The 22,815-nt window shown below is 34.8% G+C and overlaps 3 protein-coding genes and 1 long non-coding RNA gene across 7 annotated transcripts; 3 read left to right on the top strand and 1 right to left on the bottom strand.

Annotated features, from left to right (window-relative positions):
• Positions 1–1,967: 1,967 nt before the first annotated feature.
• On the bottom strand, positions 1,968–6,613 carry LOC130989215 (uncharacterized). Its single transcript, XR_009090536.1, has 3 exons — positions 4,131–6,613; positions 2,779–2,836; positions 1,968–2,178 (listed from the first exon to the last, which is right to left on the bottom strand). It is a non-coding gene; the product is annotated as an uncharacterized LOC130989215 (long non-coding RNA).
• A 6,175-nt stretch (positions 6,614–12,788) lies between these two features.
• LOC130990815 (uncharacterized) lies at positions 12,789–13,355 on the top strand. Its single transcript, XM_057915051.1, has one exon. The coding sequence runs from the start codon at positions 12,789–12,791 to the stop codon at positions 13,353–13,355; it is 567 nt and encodes a 188-aa protein (XP_057771034.1).
• A 691-nt stretch (positions 13,356–14,046) lies between these two features.
• Positions 14,047–16,040, top strand: LOC130989214 (uncharacterized). Of its 4 annotated transcripts, none has more exons than XR_009090535.1 (6): positions 14,047–14,128; positions 14,306–14,398; positions 14,480–14,581; positions 14,821–15,030; positions 15,283–15,519; positions 15,805–16,040. XR_009090535.1 is itself a non-coding variant. In XM_057913167.1 (5 exons), exons 3-5 carry the CDS (start codon positions 14,941–14,943, stop codon positions 15,826–15,828), a joined length of 351 nt encoding a protein of 116 aa, XP_057769150.1. In that variant the 5' UTR covers positions 14,110–14,244; positions 14,306–14,581; positions 14,821–14,940; the 3' UTR covers positions 15,829–16,040. The 4 variants fall into 4 exon arrangements, 2 of the variants coding, with proteins under 2 accessions (XP_057769150.1, XP_057769151.1); XR_009090534.1 differs by having other exon boundaries at positions 14,110–14,244; XM_057913167.1 differs by having other exon boundaries at positions 14,110–14,244; positions 14,306–14,581.
• A 5,515-nt stretch (positions 16,041–21,555) lies between these two features.
• Positions 21,556–22,618, top strand: LOC130990814 (uncharacterized). Its single transcript, XM_057915050.1, has 2 exons — positions 21,556–22,005; positions 22,121–22,618. Exons 1-2 carry the CDS (start codon positions 21,556–21,558, stop codon positions 22,616–22,618), a joined length of 948 nt encoding a protein of 315 aa, XP_057771033.1.
• The last annotated feature ends 197 nt before the right edge of the window (positions 22,619–22,815 follow it).

Below are 22,815 nucleotides of genomic sequence, written 5' to 3'. Positions count from 1 at the left end.
GCATACGTGTTTGACTGATTTAATCTGATGAGTATCTGTTTATCCTTGGTCACAAAAAATCTACCAACAGTTAGTAGATCACAATGATTCAAATCACAAATGGCAATTAGACAAAGTGTTTCAATAATTTGCCAAACAATTGAAAATGAATAACCATAGGGTAGAAATGAATTGACTGAAAGGTCGAAGCAAAATGACCTAATAGTCTGAACCCGTTTGGCTTTTCAGATGAAGGTTTAAAATATATAGGTTTAAAGACCCATATATGACGACTACTGAGATTTTGGCCATGTGGACTGGCCAGGTCCGACACAACTACTTCTCAGTCACTCGGAAATACTTTTTCGAACTTGGTAACTCTTGTTCATTGGCTGCAAAAGGTATACTTGGTCTAAAATCACCACTTTCATTTAAACATCTTGAACATGTCCTTGACAATATTCTAGAGCTTCTCAAACTTAGAGTTTGCCTCCTAATTTAATGCAATCCCTAAACATCTTCTATAGGCGAAATAAGGTAGGCTCAACCTTACTCAACAATCTTCAACTACATGATTTTAAATGTAGTACTTCTAGTACTTAGTGTTCCTTCACATAGCGCTTGAAATGCAACCATATAATTTGAAGCACTCTTCCGTGTCATTGCAAAAGACCTTCTGAATCATCACGCCTTCAATAAGGAAATAGATTTTGCTCCTCTGAGCATCTTTACAGGGTATGCGTCACCATACGTAATCCTAAGTCATGGAATGACCTTAGTCAATGCTCTCACTCCGGCTACTAAACTAAATGCCTAATCCAAGACGTTCTAAGTGAGGCGATGTCCTTGATAGGTTAAGGTATGTATATTTATCTTGAGTATATCCTTAGTGTCTCATTAGAATCTTAATTCATTTATTTCAGCATTGATCCACTGTCGGCGCTTCTAGCTATTATTAAACTCTGAACCATCTTCGAGAACTTCTCTCGTCTTACACACTTGCGTAAACTTTTATGATCAATCATAATGGTTGGTAATTGCTAGTACTCATATCACATCTCGTCTTTCCAATTCGTAGTAGGTGATCGTAATCAATAGGGATTCTCAGTCATGTCCTCATCTATTGCGATAGGTACTGTAAGTAGAATGGTTCCGAATATCTGAAAATATAAGCTGATAGCTTTAATCGTAATATTACAACATTATATACAAAGCATTTTGACCCCTCGTAAGTCTAACTCTGAAGTTCATACATGAATCATGAAGGTTATCCTCAAGCCATAGCTAGTGATAATCGAGGCTAGAAGCGAGTCTCAACTTATTAGGGATTAGCTAACTGATTACATAAGTCGCACTCATCGCTATAAGCAATATCATACTTAAACTATCATCGAATAAGGCAATAGTCGATTAGGTGCTCCGTCTCGCGTGAACAACCTGAATGAAGAACTATGTCTGCGTCAGTGATTCGTGCGTGGCACTCCGCTTGCACTGCTTTCATTGGATTATCTTCCTCTTTCTTAGCTCTTCACCATGGCTATAGTGAAATATAACTGAGTTTCTAGCTTCTATTGTTCTTCTCGTAACAGTGATCATGCATTCTTAACGCATCTAAGTTCATTGAGATATCTAATCAATCAATAAAGCATAAAACTTGAATGTAAGCATCAGTACATTTATATAGAACGTGAACTTCTCAATGTTTTAAAATCATTACCACCTTCTTTCTTGCTGAGCATGACGATGTGATGAAGTGATGAGCTTTGGTTGACTGACTCATATATACTAGTGATCATACAAGAAAAATTGGTTAACTCTAGGGTTCAGAGCAAATAAACCTGCTCTGATACCATTCTGTCACGACCGGCCCTAATTAAGGATAATTAAGCCGGGTTTCCCGTGACTAATGGAGGGAGATTAGAAGCGGGGTAGAAAGGGGGATAATCAAACAAGGAAGGATCGCATTTCATCATTGTTAACAAAAGGGATATAATATAACGGAGGTTTAGTCGTATAGACTCAAATAACTAGTAAGTTCGGATAACTCCGACTTAGCCAAAATAACATAAAACTTCTGAGTACGCAGCGGAATAAGGTTCTGATTACATGTATGAAGACATGTATCCCTAGAGTTCATTAATACATAATAAGACAAAAGAGTCCCGCTCGTCACTTCATCACCATCGGCAGCTACTCAACCTGCACATTTAGAAATATATGCAGGGCTGAGTACAAAAGTACTCAGTGGGCACGTATGCCTAAGTATAAAAATACATGCTTCAAAACTGTAAATTGTCATGCCATCATAAACAGTACAGCAAGGGAGTTTTTCGCTAAAAAGGCCCAAGCTTACTAAGTTCATTTGTGATTCTTAAAGTTCGTCTGCAGACTAAGTTCTCTTGTAATCTATCATATCTGGAACTTTGTGCCGGAGAGGTGGCCACCTCTCACGGTCACTTGACCGGCCAACCCGCTAGATGACTCACGATCACTGGTGTACACTAGTCCTGGCAGGATAGCTATCAACTGCTCAGGACCCGAATTCGATTGCATCATTGGCAAAGCCAAAGCAGATAGATATCATACTAAAATTTAAACATTTTATGGCAAGACAATACTTGAAATAACTTTAACTCAAAGATTTTGTCATGAAATAACTTGCTCAAAGGTAGCATTAAACTCGTTTGATAGATATATAAAACTGAAATTAACAGTTAAATCATCTCATGCATTCATTCGTATAAGAGGCCTACGACAAGCAGGGGATCTCTATATACGTATAGTAAAAGTAATGCCCACCTGATATGCTTAATGAAGTAGAGATCCTTGCTTGTTTACTTTATAAAGCCACTCGAACCTTCATTATAATGAGGTTCCCAAGGTAAGATTGTATAGATAGACAAGAAATAAATAGAAAAGAATTTCTAATTGAAACTTATATCTCTTGAAACTTTAGGGTTGCTTCCTCTAATCTAAGTAATCTACTTATATGGACTTCACTAACTAAAAGCAAACAATAACATCATATCTCTTGGGATATCTCAAGTTGAAAAAAAACTTAAGAGTAGACTAATCCATTCTATATAGATTAGCTTACAATTAATAACTAAAACATCAATCACTTAGCATAATTCTATTCATAACTATCCCAACTAAGAAATCTCAAACATGTATTTATATATGAATCTCAACTTTGAAATATCATATAAAATCAACCTCTTTAAAGAAAAATACAAGCTTTACATTTTTAGAAATCTCTCAAAGTCTATTTTTATTAGAAAGTTACAAAAATACAATACATTAAGTGTATGAGAAGTTATATCACAAAAGGCAAAATCTGCCACCGAACTTCGCTGCTTCGCGCAGTACATTTCAGAAAATAAGTTAGCATATCTAATGGTCTCGGATTTAGCTGAAATTTTGCAGAGAACGACTACACATGATGAAGTTATTACAATAAAAATTTCAAGTTATTTGGACTGCGAAAACATCATCAAAAGTACCCCGAAACATACTGTTCTGTCCAACCCGAAAACTGACAGAAATGCTCATTGACATATCACTCATATTTTTCTCAAATAAAAGCTATAGGATCTCAAATACATCATCCTAATACACATTAGCATGCTTTAGCTTAAACTTAATTCATGTTTAACACATCAACATATAGTAGCATGCTTGATATCCCCCAATTACTATCGTATGATCTCATTTTACAACTCAAAGAGTACAATTACACAAGCATCAAACATGTAGCTATCTTATATCAAGAATTCCCACATCCATTGAAACTAAACTATTAGAAAATTATGATTTCTTGCAAATAAAAACTCAAATAAATCTCAATGATTCCCTCACAAACATATAAATATATATACGCAGCCAATTGATGGAAATTAAGAAGATGGAATTCTAGGGTTCTTGAGGGAATCGACAATTGGGGGTTTTATCTAGCTTTGATTGTTTTCATCCTATCACTAAATTCTAATCAGTCTCTAATTGAAAGCATAGAGAAATTAAGATAAAATATGAATATGAAGCCTATCCTTCCAGCCCCCACTTTCGAAACAAAACAAACAGAGTAGATAAGAGAATTATTGTTTTCTCTAATTTCTATTGTGAATAGAATACTTGACTATAAAAATTCTTACCTGTACTCTTGGATGATTATAAGAGGATTCAATTGTTCCGAAAGCTTGGTGAGGAAACAACAAAAGAAATGAAAGAACAAGTGGGAGAAAATAGCGTCTGAGCAAGGAACTAAAATGAAAAGTAGGTTTTCATGTTTTCTTGAAGTAAAAGAAGAATGGAGATTATACGCATGAAAGGGAAAGTCGTAGGGAAGATAAGGATAAAGAAAGTAATGACTTCTCCCATAAGCTTTTTCTTGTTCTAATCCAAAAACTAGATATACATGCTATTTTATTAATAAAGTTTTAAGGAAAATGTTATAAAATCCACTCCATATTACTCCTTGTGCATATATCAAACCAAAATCCATAGACACAAGTGAAATAGAAAATTTTAAAATAAATAAATAAAACTTCAAAGGTTACTTTAACTCAAATTTCTTGTGAGATAAAATCCCAAATAAATTCATTCCTAAAATTAGGAAATGAATTTGCTAAAATAAAATTCTTGCTATCTCAAATATGATCTCAAATTCATGACTTAATATTAAATCATCACTATTAAAATAAAAAGCTCATAGATAAATAATTAAATAACATCCGTCACTTCGATTAGTCGAGCGATAAGTCGACTAATAATATTTCTTATTTATCACCAATCTCATCTCTGAAAATAATAAAATAATCCCTTTAACTAGGAATTATAAACTTGCTTCAAAGAATAAAATTAATAAAGGATGCAAATTAAAAGCTCAGGATATTTTAATAATATCTCATCTCATCTCTGTGATTCTACTTCTCTTTCTTCTTTTAGATAATAGAAAATAGGAAATAATATTAATAATATATACTGTAGTGAAAAAGCCGGGTGTTACATCCTTTCCCCCTTAAAAAAATTTCGTCCTCGAAATTTGACTACGTTAGAAAATAATTCTAGATACTTGTTTTTCACATCGATCTTGTGCACTCTTGGAATGCGGAACATTGAGAAAAACTTCATCCTCTACAAAAAGTTTATGTTGCTCTTGAGGTTCCTTGAGCAGTTGTCGATTTTGTCGGATAAGCGTAATCATTTATTCAACCGCATTAGGTCCTGTCACTTTTCTTTCACTTACCTCATGTCAATAGAGTGGAGATCAATATTTCTTTCCACAATAAGCTCCACATGGTGTCATATCAATTGTTGCCCAAAAATTATTATTGTAGGCAAATTCAATGAGTAGCAAAAGCTTTTTCCCAATTCATCCTTCGATCTAGTGCATAATGCGGCTTCTGAGTACGCATGATGCACCTTGAGATGGTCGTCTCCTGCCCTCTGTAGGCGGGGAATTCACTCCTACCGTGCTAGGGAAAAGACAAATCATTTTTGAAAAGAGAGTTTTGGAACCCGGATTCACCCACGATTGCCAGCGTCCCTTCTGCTAAAGCCGCCGCTTCTTCGCTCTAGTACAATAATCTATATCACATCTTCCAAGGTTTAAAGATTTCTCTCAAATTGCTCATCTATTGTTGGATGAAAGGCTATTTTAAAATATGGCCGAATTCTCAAAGTTGAAAGACCATATAAAATCGGTCCTCTGTATCAAAGATGGACTTGGTTATGCATTGTTGCAAAGTGAAAGAGTTATTGTTAATGGGTCATGAAAATTTAGACCGCAAGAACTGAATTGCTCAACATAACTTGGAGCTAGCAACAATAGTATTATGAAACGAGATGTGGAATTGATACACCTCATAAAAGTTTAAAATACTTATTCGAGCATTAAGATCTAAGTATAAGGCAAAGAATATAGCTCGAATTAATAAGGGACTATGATTGTAGAATAATTTGTCACCCACGCAAAGCGAATATAGTAGTGGATGCCTTGAGTAGAAAAACTCAAGTTAACTAAGGATTTCTCCTTACCCATGAAGAAAATTGATCAAGGAATTCGAAAGGTTGAATTTAGATGTGGTTTTACCACCACAAACCATAGAAGCTGTAATTGCAATTTCAACAGTAACTCCTGATTTGAGAATCAGAATTGTTACAATACAAAGGAAATATGAAAAGTTAGAAAAATTACGGGCAAGGATTATGATAGAAGAGATCAATACTTGCCCAAAAGCTAGGGGTACTGCTATCATGTTTGAGAAAAGTTGTGTACCCAATACTGAACGGTTGAGAGTAAAGCTCATGATACGCTATATAGTGCCCACCAAAGAAGCACTAAATTATATCAAGATCTCAAACAAAAGTTTGGTGGGAAGAAATGGAAATGAGATATATCTTCATTAGTTGAAGGAATGTTTGGCTAGCCAACAAGCAAGGGCACTACATCAAAACTCTATGAGAAGTTACAACTACTATATGTGTCAACCTTCTAAGGCGCATATCGAGATATGTCACATAATTCTCAATCATATTCAACCATGGTCTTCTTTCCTTGCTTTAAATTGTTAAATTACGTCTCCTTTTTGCTGACGACGACTTATGAAAACATATTCTTCATAAAAATTTATGTGAACTGGCCTCAAATAAGATTCTCTAATCGCTCGAGGGTATATATCTTCTGCTTCGTCTCCCACTAATAAGTCGATCCTTGTAGTTGAAATAACATACAAGAAGGCGCTCTTGATCATTGTATCTAAGCAAGCGAAACTCGCAAAACTCTACTGCTTCTTTGAAACTCTACCGCTTAACTCGCAATAAAGGGATTTTGACAATGAAAAACTTCTGCTATTCTTCTTTCAAGTTGATGGGGACGAGTAGTTCTTTAAATTATTCACATGGCGGATAGCAGATTTTCATTGCTTCTTTGAGACATCATGCCGAGTAAATACACAAAATTCTCAAAATCGAGCTTTCATCCCATCAGTAAAGCAATCGCTGCTAATTAGCTATAAATCAACTAAGTTATAAAACTTATACACAAAAATTCAACCATCTAAGCAATTAAAGCTCAACGGCCTAGTAAATGACTACTTTGATCATTTCATAGCATGGGAAAATTTGCCTCATTGATTTCTCATACAAAAGATGAGAATATACGTTGCAAAAATGATCTTAGTACGTACTAATTGTGATGCAGTAACTGTATATAAAAACTCAAATAAATCTCAATGATTCCCTCACAAACATATAAATATATATACGCAGCCAATTGATGGAAATTAAGAAGATGGAATTCTAGGGTTCTTGAGGGAATCGACAATTGGGGGTTTTATCTAGCTTTGATTGTTTTCATCCTATCACTAAATTCTAATCAGTCTCTAATTGAAAGCATAGAGAAATTAAGATAAAATATGAATATGAAGCCTATCCTTCCAGCCCCCACTTTCGAAACAAAACAAACAGAGTAGATAAGAGAATTATTGTTTTCTCTAATTTCTATTGTGAATAGAATACTTGACTATAAAAATTCTTACCTGTACTCTTGGATGATTATAAGAGGATTCAATTGTTCCGAAAGCTTGGTGAGGAAACAACAAAAGAAATGAAAGAACAAGTGGGAGAAAATAGCGTCTGAGCAAGGAACTAAAATGAAAAGTAGGTTTTCATGTTTTCTTGAAGTAAAAGAAGAATGGAGATTATACGCATGAAAGGGAAAGTCGTAGGGAAGATAAGGATAAAGAAAGTAATGACTTCTCCCATAAGCTTTTTCTTGTTCTAATCCAAAAACTAGATATACATGCTATTTTATTAATAAAGTTTTAAGGAAAATGTTATAAAATCCACTCCATATTACTCCTTGTGCATATATCAAACCAAAATCCATAGACACAAGTGAAATAGAAAATTTTAAAATAAATAAATAAAACTTCAAAGGTTACTTTAACTCAAATTTCTTGTGAGATAAAATCCCAAATAAATTCATTCCTAAAATTAGGAAATGAATTTGCTAAAATAAAATTCTTGCTATCTCAAATATGATCTCAAATTCATGACTTAATATTAAATCATCACTATTAAAATAAAAAGCTCATAGATAAATAATTAAATAACATCCGTCACTTCGATTAGTCGAGCGATAAGTCGACTAATAATATTTCTTATTTATCACCAATCTCATCTCTGAAAATAATAAAATAATCCCTTTAACTAGGAATTATAAACTTGCTTCAAAGAATAAAATTAATAAAGGATGCAAATTAAAAGCTCAGGATATTTTAATAATATCTCATCTCATCTCTGTGATTCTACTTCTCTTTCTTCTTTTAGATAATAGAAAATAGGAAATAATATTAATAATATATACCGTAGTGAAAAAGCCGGGTGTTACATCCTTTCCCCCTTAAAAAAATTTCGTCCTCGAAATTTGACTACGTTAGAAAATAATTCTAGATACTTGTTTTTCACATCGATCTTGTGCACTCTTGGAATGCGGAACATTGAGAAAAACTTCATCCTCTACAAAAAGTTTATGTTGCTCTTGAGGTTCCTTGAGCAGTTGTCGATTTTGTCGGATAAGCGTAATCATTTATTCAACCGCATTAGGTCCTGTCACTTTTCTTTCACTTACCTCATGTCAATAGAGTGGAGATCAATATTTCTTTCCACAATAAGCTCCACATGGTGTCATATCAATTGTTGCCCAAAAATTATTATTGTAGGCAAATTCAATGAGTAGCAAAAGCTTTTTCCCAATTCATCCTTCGATCTAGTGCATAATGCGGCTTCTGAGTACGCATGATGCACCTTGAGATGGTCGTCTCCTGCCCTCTGTAGGCGGGGAATTCACTCCTACCGTGCTAGGGAAAAGACAAATCATTTTTGAAAAGAGAGTTTTGGAACCCGGATTCACCCACGATTGCCAGCGTCCCTTCTGCTAAAGCCGCCGCTTCTTCGCTCTAGTACAATAATCTATATCACATCTTCCAAGGTTTAAAGATTTCTCTCAAATTGCTCATCTATTGTTGGATGAAAGGCTATTTTAAAATATGGCCGAATTCTCAAAGTTGAAAGACCATATAAAATCGGTCCTCTGTATCAAAGATGGACTTGGTTATGCATTGTTGCAAAGTGAAAGAGTTATTGTTAATGGGTCATGAAAATTTAGACCGCAAGAACTGAATTGCTCAACATAACTTGGAGCTAGCAACAATAGTATTATGAAACGAGATGTGGAATTGATACACCTCATAAAAGTTTAAAATACTTATTCGAGCATTAAGATCTAAGTATAAGGCAAAGAATATAGCTCGAATTAATAAGGGACTATGATTGTAGAATAATTTGTCACCCACGCAAAGCGAATATAGTAGTGGATGCCTTGAGTAGAAAAACTCAAGTTAACTAAGGATTTCTCCTTACCCATGAAGAAAATTGATCAAGGAATTCGAAAGGTTGAATTTAGATGTGGTTTTACCACCACAAACCATAGAAGCTGTAATTGCAATTTCAACAGTAACTCCTGATTTGAGAATCAGAATTGTTACAATACAAAGGAAATATGAAAAGTTAGAAAAATTACGGGCAAGGATTATGATAGAAGAGATCAATACTTGCCCAAAAGCTAGGGGTACTGCTATCATGTTTGAGAAAAGTTGTGTACCCAATACTGAACGGTTGAGAGTAAAGCTCATGATACGCTATATAGTGCCCACCAAAGAAGCACTAAATTATATCAAGATCTCAAACAAAAGTTTGGTGGGAAGAAATGGAAATGAGATATATCTTCATTAGTTGAAGGAATGTTTGGCTAGCCAACAAGCAAGGGCACTACATCAAAACTCTATGAGAAGTTACAACTACTATATGTGTCAACCTTCTAAGGCGCATATCGAGATATGTCACATAATTCTCAATCATATTCAACCATGGTCTTCTTTCCTTGCTTTAAATTGTTAAATTACGTCTCCTTTTTGCTGACGACGACTTATGAAAACATATTCTTCATAAAAATTTATGTGAACTGGCCTCAAATAAGATTCTCTAATCGCTCGAGGGTATATATCTTCTGCTTCGTCTCCCACTAATAAGTCGATCCTTGTAGTTGAAATAACATACAAGAAGGCGCTCTTGATCATTGTATCTAAGCAAGCGAAACTCGCAAAACTCTACTGCTTCTTTGAAACTCTACCGCTTAACTCGCAATAAAGGGATTTTGACAATGAAAAACTTCTGCTATTCTTCTTTCAAGTTGATGGGGACGAGTAGTTCTTTAAATTATTCACATGGCGGATAGCAGATTTTCATTGCTTCTTTGAGACATCATGCCGAGTAAATACACAAAATTCTCAAAATCGAGCTTTCATCCCATCAGTAAAGCAATCGCTGCTAATTAGCTATAAATCAACTAAGTTATAAAACTTATACACAAAAATTCAACCATCTAAGCAATTAAAGCTCAACGGCCTAGTAAATGACTACTTTGATCATTTCATAGCATGGGAAAATTTGCCTCATTGATTTCTCATACAAAAGATGAGAATATACGTTGCAAAAATGATCTTAGTACGTACTAATTGTGATGCAGTAACTGTATATAAAAACTCAAATAAATCTCAATGATTCCCTCACAAACATATAAATATATATACGCAGCCAATTGATGGAAATTAAGAAGATGGAATTCTAGGGTTCTTGAGGGAATCGACAATTGGGGGTTTTATCTAGCTTTGATTGTTTTCATCCTATCACTAAATTCTAATCAGTCTCTAATTGAAAGCATAGAGAAATTAAGATAAAATATGAATATGAAGCCTATCCTTCCAGCCCCCACTTTCGAAACAAAACAAACAGAGTAGATAAGAGAATTATTGTTTTCTCTAATTTCTATTGTGAATAGAATACTTGACTATAAAAATTCTTACCTGTACTCTTGGATGATTATAAGAGGATTCAATTGTTCCGAAAGCTTGGTGAGGAAACAACAAAAGAAATGAAAGAACAAGTGGGAGAAAATAGCGTCTGAGCAAGGAACTAAAATGAAAAGTAGGTTTTCATGTTTTCTTGAAGTAAAAGAAGAATGGAGATTATACGCATGAAAGGGAAAGTCGTAGGGAAGATAAGGATAAAGAAAGTAATGACTTCTCCCATAAGCTTTTTCTTGTTCTAATCCAAAAACTAGATATACATGCTATTTTATTAATAAAGTTTTAAGGAAAATGTTATAAAATCCACTCCATATTACTCCTTGTGCATATATCAAACCAAAATCCATAGACACAAGTGAAATAGAAAATTTTAAAATAAATAAATAAAACTTCAAAGGTTACTTTAACTCAAATTTCTTGTGAGATAAAATCCCAAATAAATTCATTCCTAAAATTAGGAAATGAATTTGCTAAAATAAAATTCTTGCTATCTCAAATATGATCTCAAATTCATGACTTAATATTAAATCATCACTATTAAAATAAAAAGCTCATAGATAAATAATTAAATAACATCCGTCACTTCGATTAGTCGAGCGATAAGTCGACTAATAATATTTCTTATTTATCACCAATCTCATCTCTGAAAATAATAAAATAATCCCTTTAACTAGGAATTATAAACTTGCTTCAAAGAATAAAATTAATAAAGGATGCAAATTAAAAGCTCAGGATATTTTAATAATATCTCATCTCATCTCTGTGATTCTACTTCTCTTTCTTCTTTTAGATAATAGAAAATAGGAAATAATATTAATAATATATACTGTAGTGAAAAAGCCGGGTGTTACAACCTTGCTTCCAGAAAAAGGTTAAAGAAAATGATCCAAAAGTGTTTAAAGAATATGAGACGTAGCAGCGCCTCAGCCTCTTCTGAGAATGCTTCCATGTTGACAGATGCAGAGTCCGTTGCCATTTCCTTGCTCGAGTTTCTTGGTCGTTGGTGTCAAAGCTGATGCAGTCCAAGAAAGCATCAGACGACGAGAATGAGTTCAACAATAAAAAGCAATGGCTCTTCACCACAGCCGCTCTCTTAGCTTCCCACTTCGATGAAAACTTATCAAGATTGAGATCTTCGGAGGCTGCTTGCTCCTCCCTCTCATCAATCAACGCCACAATCAGAAGCTCCAACTGTGACAGCCCATGTTTAAGGGATTTCGACTTCAACGGTGAATCTGCCAGTTTTTGTTTCCAGTTCATTTTAATAAGCCTACAAATTGAACAGAAAAGAGTTATAGCATATATGAAAATATTAAGATTAAAAATCCATATCTATTTTATGCATGAATTTTCAGCCAAAGGGAAATACAGGTTGGCTGCAAGAATATGAAGCCTCTACCTCAGACAAAATGAATTTAAAAAAATAGATTCTGCAGATCTGTGCTTCTGTTTGAGGGTATATAATATGGACACTGCACGAAGAGCTGACCTTTATTAAAAGAAATGCACGTTGAATCTCGCCTCGTTTCTCATTCATCACAAGCTCTCATGGAGCTGCCAACTGTGTAAACTCTGTGCTGCATAGATAATGATGGAGCTTTGATTGCTTATCTTCAGACAAATTAATACAATATTCTCATCATATGTTTCTTCACCAAGAGCAAAAAATGAAATGTATTCGTGCATTACATTAAAATAATTTCAAGATAACTATATTTTATGGCAGTTATTCATGGTCTGTCATTGGGAAAATAATGCAGATTCCTTATGTCCTTTTCCTCACTATATAATAAGCACATATATTTTTGTTAGATGCATCACAATTTTCTTGATTCAATTCCAATTCTAAGCCTTACTTTCACCAAGTAAAAAAACAAAACAATGGCTCCCTCACCTTTGAGATCCAAGTCACTTAACCATGGCCGCTCTCTTAGCTTCCCATCTTCATCACATCCTGCTCCTACTCACTTCGATGAGAACTTATCCAGATTGAGATCTTCCGAGGCTGCTTGCTCGTCGCTCTCATCCATCAACCGCGCTGCAAATGGCCTCAGAAACTTATATGAGAGCATCGATGATTTGCTTCTCTTGCCTCACATTCAGCAGATCGTTTCTGAGGAGTGTGTTGATAATTACATCAGCCTATTGGATGCTAGCAGCTCAGTTAAGGATCTCATCTCACTCGTGAAGGAAGATCTACGAGAGCTTCTCTCTGCTGTAAGGAGAAAGGATGTTCGAGGCATAAACGGCTACCTTGCTTTAAGAAAGCAGTCGAAGAAAAAGATCCAAAAGTGTTTGAAGAAGTTGAGACGTAGCAGCGCCTCAGCCTTTTCTGAGAATGTTTCCATGTTGAAAGATGCAGAGTCCGTTGCCATTTCCTTGCTCGAGTCTCTCTTGTCCTACACGTTGGGGATGACAATGCAAGAAAGCATCAGACGACGAGAATGAGTTCAACAAGGTGGATTCATTCCTGCAACTGAATCAAGAAAACGAGCTCGTGAATCACTTGAAAGAGATGGACTCGAGCATTCAAGTTCTTGAAGAAGAACTTGAATCGGTATTCAGGCAGATGATCAAGACCAGACTTTCCCTTCTCAACATTCTCAACAACTAGAGATTGAAAATTTTGTAACTAGTACATGAATATATATACTTGTATATATCAAATTGATTCACAAGGATCATTACAATACAATCAGAAAATTTTCTGCTACATTCTTGTTCAATATCCTGATATTAGTATATGCTTAATTTATCTATTCATTCTTATTGTTGACTTGAATATACAAGATGACATATCAATACAACAAGATTTACAGCATCATACTATGTTCATAACTAACAAGATTTATATCTTACATGTCTACTAACAAAGTTCTAATATTATCTTATTCAGTTTGTAATAATATTCTCTCCCTCATTCTATATAAAATCAACAGCTACATGACTATCAAATCAACAGCTACAAGATAACTGAGCTCTAAAATACTATCTAAACTGATGTCTTCGACATTTACAGAAATCATCTCAAGGTGATATCTAAACTGATGTCTTCGACATTCAGTTTGCTACATTTTCTTTTTCAGTTAACATAATTATTTTAGATATTTAAATGCCTAATTTATTCTAATAGGAGATATTCGAAGTTCCCAAAGATGCAGACCATTGGATTTTGTTGTCTATAGGCAAAAAGAGGAGACATTGGAAATCTAGAGTCAAAGGTGGGTCTTTTGTTCCTACATTAGCGATCGAGAATCAGGCCCACAATAGACCTATTCGGGTACATGAAGATCAGTGGAAGAATTTGTTATCATATTGGGCAAAAGAAGATGTACAGGTATATAAATTTTGACGCATTAGTTTATTCACATATTATTCAACTAACTTCTAGTTTTCAGGAAATAAGTGATAAAAATAGAGATCATAGAAAGTGTTCTTCTATGCAACAAACTACTGGAAAGATAAGTTTTGCCGAAGTTGAGGAAGAGTTGGTATGATTTTATTTCTTTATTGTTGAGCTATTTTACATTACCAACAAATGAACGTATTAGCATGTTAATTTCTTTTTGCAGAAAGAAAAATTGGGTCGATCCCCATCACGTGTCGAGATGTTTGAAGCTTGTTACACTGATCTCAGTGGTAACCCATCATCCGATGAAGTTGGAGTTGCACTGGTAAGATTAAATTTTAAAGATAGTCATAAAAAGTCAAGTTTTATATGTTAAAACTTACAAGTTAAATGTTTTTTATAAACTGACATGACAGGGAGAAATTAAAGAAATTCAATCTAAATTTTCAACTGATTTCCAAGATTCAGTTGGACCAAGTGACACATTTTCTAGAGTTATGGGCAAAGAACCCCGTGGTAGAGTACGAATGATTGGTTTAGGTGTTAACCCTTCTGACATATCAGGTGGTGTTCCTAGTCGTAGTGAGTGTTATCGAATGTTTTTGGAAAATCAAGAAGCGCTGGTAAGAATGGAAGAAAAAGTAAACGCAGCGACAACTCTGATTGCAAGTTTAACAAAAAAAAATGCAGCAGAATACTAGTTTTTCTACAGGACAGCAACCTACATCTCCGAGTCAGTCGTCCAACTCAGTAAATATAGGACACTCTTTTCAGGTATATTCTTTTTATTTTGACCCTGATTAATTTAGTCATCAATAATCAGTTGTTATATTATGGGAGAGAGTTGTGTGCCTGCTTTTATCATTATTTGCTCTCCTACCTCTGTCTTTGCTTTTACTGATTTTGTTTCCTCCTAAAACTGAGTTTCAGCCCAATATATTGTAGTGTTGGTTGTTGTAAAAGTCATGTAGCTATTGAGATAAAATAAACGTTCTATTAGTGGCTAATTTAGGACATGCATTTCAGGTTGGGGATGAGGTGCTTTTGAAAAGCTTATTCAATTCTAGAAAAGTTGTGGCAAAAGGTCGTATTCGTAGTGTTGATCCAAATCAAGAAGTTGGAGGAAAACGACTTGGACTACAATGGTGTGAAGTTCAAGTTTCAGTTCCAATAGAATGGGATGAAGAACTAATTAGGCCGTATTCGAATTTGTCTACAATTGGAGACGCAATCGGAACATGCGTTGCATGGCCTCACCACTTGGTAATCATCTTTATTTGTCTATGTTGTTGATTATGTTGGTATGCTTGTTCTATTTTAAAATATAATTGATAGCATTGCCAAGAAAATGCACCTGTATTTTTTGTTGCAGCAGATAGCAGTTAACATATTTCAACACCACAAAATTGACATTTAATATTCCAGTTTATACACCTCATCATCGACAGTCGATTGCATAACCATATCTCTGTCTCCTTCATCACAACCATACAGTACTTCTCCCAATTTGTCTACAATTCTAATGATTTTTTCTCTTACAAATTTTAGGTGAAAGCCGATGATTTGGATTGATGAGATGCTGAAATAGCTTTAAAAGTGAAGCCTAGCTAGAGGTCTCATTCTAAAAGAAAGTGAACTGATGAGCAGAAACTCATTCTAAAACAATTGATATCAATATAGACAATATGTAATAAGCTTTTTACTCATGATTGAGTAGCTATTCCTTCAACAGAATATTCATTAGTGATGTTTGAAATTTTAGATTTGAAATAAAGCATTTTATATTGGGATTGATCTCATATTTTAAAAGCATTAGTTATAACATTATTTCCATATTATAATTGTATTTTAAAAGCCTACTAGCATCCTAAAATAAGGGACTGCAATCATCCCAGAATAGGACAGAAAAAAAAGTCCTATTATGTATTTTGTGGTAAACCTTTAATAGGACTCTCCTGAGTGTCCTAAACTAAGTGTCCCAGAATAGGACATGCGCATGCGTCCTATTACACATATTGTGACTAGCGCAGATAGGACTCATTTCGGGAGAGTCCTATACGAGGGAAAGTCCTATTATATTGCATAATAGGACACTTATGAGAGTCCTATAAAGAGATTTTTGTTGTAGTGCCTGAAATAACATGCATCAATCAAGTATAGTCGGGTGATTTCTTCTTCACATCACAAGCACATTTCCAAAAGTGGAAACATATAAGAATAACCCATTTGTTAAAGTTTGCTACACTACATACCAACTTTCTGAAATTGATACACTAGCTACCCTTTTTTAATTTTTTGTCATTTATTAATTGTAAATCAAATTATTTCAAGTACAATATGGATATCAGCTGTAAATATACAAGTCCTATGAGAAAACAAAGAATAGTGAAGTTGCAAAAAGCAAGCAGTAACATATAAGATGAAGGCATGAGTTCTTACTTCAGTGGCAGCTAGTTTCTTTACATCCCCTTCTGTTTGAATACAAGATCCAACATAAATTTTCTTTGCTCCGTGATCTGCAAGAGTAAAATGAAAGCATCAGCATGTTGGAGTTCAATGTCTGAGTCCATGGACTTTAAGAACCTTGATTTAGCTAATGAATTATCACAAAAAAACAAAAATACTGAGAGGTCAAGAGAACAAGCAGATAATTATCACAAGCCTCTAGCTCAGACAAAATGAATTAAAAGAAAATATGATTCTGCAGATCTGTGCTTCTGTATGAGGGCACAAAGCTATATAATTTGGACGTTGCAGGAAGAGCTGACCTTTATTAGAAGAAATGCACGTTGAATCTCGCCTCGTTCATCACAAGGTCTCATGGAGCTGCCAACTGTGTAAACTCTGTGTTGCATAGATAATGATGCAGCTTTGATTGCTTATTTTCAGACAAATTAATACTATATTCTAATCATATGTTTCTTCACCAAGAGCAAACCATTAAAATAATTTCAAGACAACTATATTTTATTGTAGTTATTTATGGTCTGTCATTGGGAAAGTAATGCAGATTCCTTGAATCCTTTTCCCCACTATATCATAAGCACATTGTTGTTAGAGGCATCACAATTTTCTTGATTCAATTCAATTCTATGCCTTACATCATCCATAGACATATTGAAGAAATGAAAACAAAAGAGTTCTAGCTCTTGAAAATGAGCTTACAGTACAAAGTCTAGATTATGCAATGATTAGCTAGTTCATGTGCTGTTTTCTGAAACGCAAACAACTGTTAATTTTGTGGACGAAAGGAACGATGAAACCCTTCCTTTCATTTTATTGATCAATTTCATTTTATTGATCAAGAAAGGGCCGCATATTCTCGCAATTTCATTTTATTGATCAAGAAAGGGCCACATATTCTCGCGACCACTCTGTAGATCACGAAAACATTCTCCCTAGTTTAGTCACCCATAATCTGACTTTTAGTTCGTCTAGGAGCTTATGACTATACACTTAGAGATTATGTTCAAATCTACTGCCCACTTATAGCTATATTCATCGATCCAACTGCCCAAGTAATATAAATACAACTGGGCAGTGAATTTGAACATAATCTCTAAGTGTATAGTCATAAACTCCTAGACGAACTAAAAGTTAGAATATGAGTGACTAAACTAGGGAGAATGTTTTCGTGATCAAGGTTTACAGAGCGGTCGCGAGATATGCCGTCCTTTCTTGATCAATAAAATGGTTTCATCGTTCCTTTCGTCCACAAAATTAAATTAACAGTTGTTGGCGTTCCAGAAAACAACAATGAACTAGCTAATCATTGGATAATCTAGACTTTGTAATGTAAGCTCATTTTCAAAAGCTAGAACTCTTTTATTTTCATTTCTTCAATATGTCTATGGATGATGTAAGGCTTAGAATTGAATTGAATCAAGAAAATTGTGATGCCACTAACAACCCTAACAATATGATACCGTTGGTCAGACATGGATGAAAGGAAGGGCTTTATCGTTCCTTTCGTCCACAAAAATTGGCCGCAATACGTGATTGTAATGGTAAGCCATTTCTACCCTTCCCCAAATGAGCGGATCCATGTTTTTTGAATAAGCAAGCTGAGAGAATAAAGAGGGAAAAGAATAAGCTCTCTTCGAGCGGATCCATATTTTTTGAATAAGCAAGCTGAGAGAATAAAGAGGGAAAAGAATAAGCCTGAGAGCAGTAGCATTAAAACATAAAATGTGGTTCATCCATGTCTGACCAACAGTAGCATTAAGACATAAAAAAATGGTGAAAAAGTGAAACGCACCGGATCTGTGGCCAGGGGCGGAGCCAGGGGGGCAGTGGGGTCACTGGACCCCCCTGGAATTTCCAAAAATCCCAGGGGTGTTTTAGTAATTTTACAAATATATTTAAAAAAATAAAAAATATTAATTTTATCTAATTTTTCTAATTGCTCCACCATCTACTCGCCTCTCTCTCTCTCTCTCTCTACCATCTCCCTCATTCTCCCTCTCTAAATCGCTCCACCATTTCCCCTCTGCAAATCCACCGGCGCCGCCACTCACTTCCCCTCTGTTCCACCGGAGCCGCCTCCCTCTTCCCCCTCTGTTCCGCCGCCGCCGCCTCCGCCTCCCCCCTTCCCCCTCTGTAAATCCGCTCCCCCATGAATTAGGGCTCGTCGCCGCCTCTGAGCTTCGCGCACCGCAGCCTCAGATCTCTTTCTCTCGAGCTCAAGGCACAGGAAGTTGTGGTTTGATTTATGTATCTTTGATTTTGGGGATGAAGATTTTATGTATCTTTGATTTTTGTGGAGGATGATGCTTTTATGTATCTTTGATTTTGGGGATGAAGCTTTGATTTAGAGTACAAATTTTTTCTGTGATAATTTTCGTTCTGCATTTGTTCTGCATTTTAGGGTTTATAATTTGTTCAACATTTTAGGGATGAATTCTTGTTTGAGTTCGTTGAATCTGCATCAGTCGAGCTTCATTTAGGCATTTGTTTGAGTTCGTTGAATTCTTGTTTGAGTTCTTGTTTGGTTATTAATATGCTTGCTAATTGTTATATTGGACTTTTTTTTAAAAAATAATTATGTTTATTTTTTTTAACTTGCTATATAATTTAAATAACATTATAATTATATTAATTATTATTATTTATTTTTAAATTTTTTTTATTTAATTATTATTTTTTTGAAAAAAAAAATTTGGACCCCCCTGAGTCGAAAGTCTGGCTCCGCCCCTGACTGTGGCCAGGGAGACTGGGGCCCGATAGCGAGAAGATGGAGCAGGAGACGTCGGCTTCGACGGAGCCGGAACTGGAACCGAAGCAAGCGGAGCAGGAGGCGGCGCAGAAGTACATATTAATTTTAATCGCAACTGGATGGAAAAAAGAAAAACACGTGTGCAAAAAATATTGAAACCCTCCGTGAGGGTTTTGGGTTTAGACAAAAGTGATTTATAATTAAATAATACGAATGTCATGGCTTTGGAGTGACCCATTCGGGTATCCACCATGAAGGTCACCCTTTTTACTTCAAATGATAGCATGGCACGTGTTCATTTTCTTTATTATTTTCAGATTTTCTTTTATAAATTAAATTTATAGTACATTTTATTAATAAAAATATATATATATATATTAAAATTATATCAAAAATTTTATTAACTTGAATTCTATAACTAGAACTCAAAATGTTCATTTTTTACTAAATTAAATATGTAATTTGCATTTTTCAATTGTATTTTTAAGTATCACGTATTGTATTTTGATTTATTTAATTTTAGTTATGTGTTTAATTCTTGTAATCTTCATTTGTGATTAAGTGAAGTATCAATTATAATGAATGACAATGTTTAATTTTAATATGGTTATAAAATTTAAAATATATATTTTAAACAAATTTTTATTTTATTTTATAAATATAATAAATAAATATACAATTTTAAATAATGTATTTTATTTTAGATACTAGATAATTAAAAATAAAATAAAAAGAAAAATATGTAGGCTGAGTTGGTGTCACTAATGGGAGTAGAAATTATATTAGGTTGTGTTATATTAGGTTGTGAGTTGTGTAGGTGGATAATAGAGAAATGAATATTTTATTAAAAAGTTGAGTTGGGTTGGGTTGGGTTTTATGAGTGTCACGATAGAGGTGGCCAAAAAAATCGAAACCGAGAATCGAACAATGAAATCAGACCATCAGGGACGGCTCTGGAATCGGAACAGTGTTAGACGGTTCCGAATCGGAACCGAAACCGTGTTCGACCGGTTCGATTACGGTTCCAAGTTTACAAAATCGGCGGTTCCCGATTCGGAACCGGAACCGAACTGTGGAACCGCCAGGAACCTCTCTTAGAACTGGCGATTCCCGATTTGAACCGTCATTTTTTTTAAAAAAAATTACTCCCTCCGTCCCTGAAATAACTTCATCTTTTTCCTTTTTGGGACGTCCCCAGAATAACTTCATCTTTCTTTCTTTCCATTTTTGAACAACTGCCCCATCAGTAATAATACTCCCTCCGTCCGCCAAAAGTGAACCACTTTTACTATATCAGGCGTCCGCAAAGAGTATACCACTTTCCTTTTATAGAAATGATCCACTTTAATTTTTTATCCTTACAAACACTCTTTATTTACAAAAAAAATCACCTCAAATCCAATCTCAACCACACATCTCATAAATTGGTAGGACCCTTTCTCCACTACATCAAAATTATCGCCAATTTTATTAAATCTCGTGCCCAGCCAAAGTGGTCCACTTTTGGCGGACGGAGGGAGTATTTATTTATTCTTACTTTTCACTTTTCACTAGTCTCAATACTAATTATAACACATTTTCACAACTTTCAATAATAATTATAACACTTTTTCTCCACTATCAATATATTTTATAATTTTTCCTTAAAACTCGTGTCGTCCCCAAAGAGGAAGCTATTTTAGGGACGGAGGGAGTACTATATTTTGAAGTGTTGTATGAAATGTAAATAATATTGAATCATTTATTTAGGTTATAAATGGTTTAGGTTTAGTAAATTAAATGTGAGAATCTACACAACTTATAAAACGGGCAATTTTCAACGGGAATTTTTTTTTTATTACAACGTTCAAAAGAATAACGGCCATATTTTTTAATAGTCAAATTTTTTCCTATAAATAGAACAATAAAATAAGCCATTTCCTACACAACTCTTATATTTATTTCTCAAATTTCTTGCTTCTGAAAAAATTTCAATAACATCATGAGTGGATTTCCAAAATTCAAGTTTCCCTTCTCAAAATTCTGATAATCCTTCTCAAAATTCAGATGTTCATTCCAGTTTTTTAAATTTCTCGTGGCCAAATATGCCTAATCCTCAAATATATCCTAACAATCCCATGAGTCAATCGGTCCCTCCATTTCAATTTTCATCCCAAGGGCATCCACCTCAGGGGTTTCAGCTATACGGCTATCCCCCGAGTTGGTATCCCCCGCCAGGGTTTCCCCCGCAAGGATATCCTTCACAGGGGTTTATGTTTATAGACTCATCTAGGAGAAGCAGCATAGATGGGAGTGGTACTAATGGAGGGAGACCATCCTCAAGAAAGGCAGTTCAAGATTTGGAGAATATAAATATCTCTGTTGAGCCACAATCCGACGACGATGAACATAATACTAACAAGCCACGAGCGTTTTATTCAGATGCGGAAAGTGAGGTTCTTGCGCAATGTTGGATCGATATTAGCATCGATTCAGTGGTTGGAAATGACCAAAAGATGGAGCAAATGTGGAAACGCATTACAGAAGCCTACAATGTAAATCGTCCCGCCAGCACTCCATCTAGGAAACCCAATCAATTAAAGTCTCATTTCTACAAGATGCAAAAACAAGTAAAATTCCGAATGTTACAATAGGATTGCAAGCATCTAGAAGAGCGGCGCGAATGATGCTGATATTATGGAGATGGCACAACCTGAATACAAGCAACATCACGGTACACAGGGTTTTAAGTACATTGGAGTTTGGAGAATTTTGTCGACAGTTCCCAAGTTTGTCGAAGTTCAAGGGAATGTTCAAGCATCTAAAAGAACGAAAAATAGAGAAGGAGGAGCTTACACATCATCTTCTACAGCTGAAGATACTACCACGAGCCGCCCAATGGGGCAGAAAGCGGCAAAGAGGAAGGCGAAGGGAAAGGGAAAAAAAGAAGACCTCAGTGCACTGAAGGAACTTGTGAGCAAGCATGAAGACAATGCCTCCAAGTACATACGTATAATGGAGGAGAATGCGCGTACAAAAAAAGAGGAACAACGTGTAGATGAGTATAAAATTGTAATGATGGACACATCAGATATGACGGAAATGCAGCGACACCTACAGAAATTGCACTGCAAGAAGATACTGAAAAAATGGGAAGATGATAATTAGTTGTGTTATATTGTATCCACTTGAATTTATTTTAAATCTGTAATTGTGTTGTGTGTATCTGTCGAATTTACCTTTCAATAAAATATAATTGTTTTTTCAATTCTCTAATGGTCATTTAAAATAAAATTGTAATCGTTGCATTCTCGAACGGCCACGTTAAATAAGAAATGGTAACCGTTGCATTCTCGAACGACCAC

The sequence above is a fragment of the Salvia miltiorrhiza genome, chromosome 6, assembly GCF_028751815.1.
Source record: "Salvia miltiorrhiza cultivar Shanhuang (shh) chromosome 6, IMPLAD_Smil_shh, whole genome shotgun sequence".
Classification (NCBI taxonomy): Eukaryota; Viridiplantae; Streptophyta; class Magnoliopsida; order Lamiales; family Lamiaceae; genus Salvia; species Salvia miltiorrhiza.
The sequence above is the reverse complement of the archived record's forward strand: the minus strand, read 5'-3'. Positions and strand labels throughout refer to the sequence as shown.

Excerpts from the sequence above, each read along its gene's own strand:
- LOC130990815 (XM_057915051.1), top strand. The coding sequence starts at position 12,789 with ATGGCTCCCTCACCTTTGAGATCCAAGTCACTTAACCATGGCCGCTCT.
- LOC130989214 (XM_057913167.1), top strand. The coding sequence starts at position 14,941 with ATGCAGCAGAATACTAGTTTTTCTACAGGACAGCAACCTACATCTCCG. Across the intron at positions 15,031-15,282 it reads ATATAGGACACTCTTTTCAG|GTTGGGGATGAGGTGCTTTT; the intron begins GTATATTCTTTT and ends CATGCATTTCAG. Across the intron at positions 15,520-15,804 it reads TTGCATGGCCTCACCACTTG|GTGAAAGCCGATGATTTGGA; the intron begins GTAATCATCTTT and ends TACAAATTTTAG.
- LOC130990814 (XM_057915050.1), top strand. The coding sequence starts at position 21,556 with ATGCCTAATCCTCAAATATATCCTAACAATCCCATGAGTCAATCGGTC. Across the intron at positions 22,006-22,120 it reads GCATTACAGAAGCCTACAAT|AAGAGCGGCGCGAATGATGC; the intron begins GTAAATCGTCCC and ends GCAAGCATCTAG.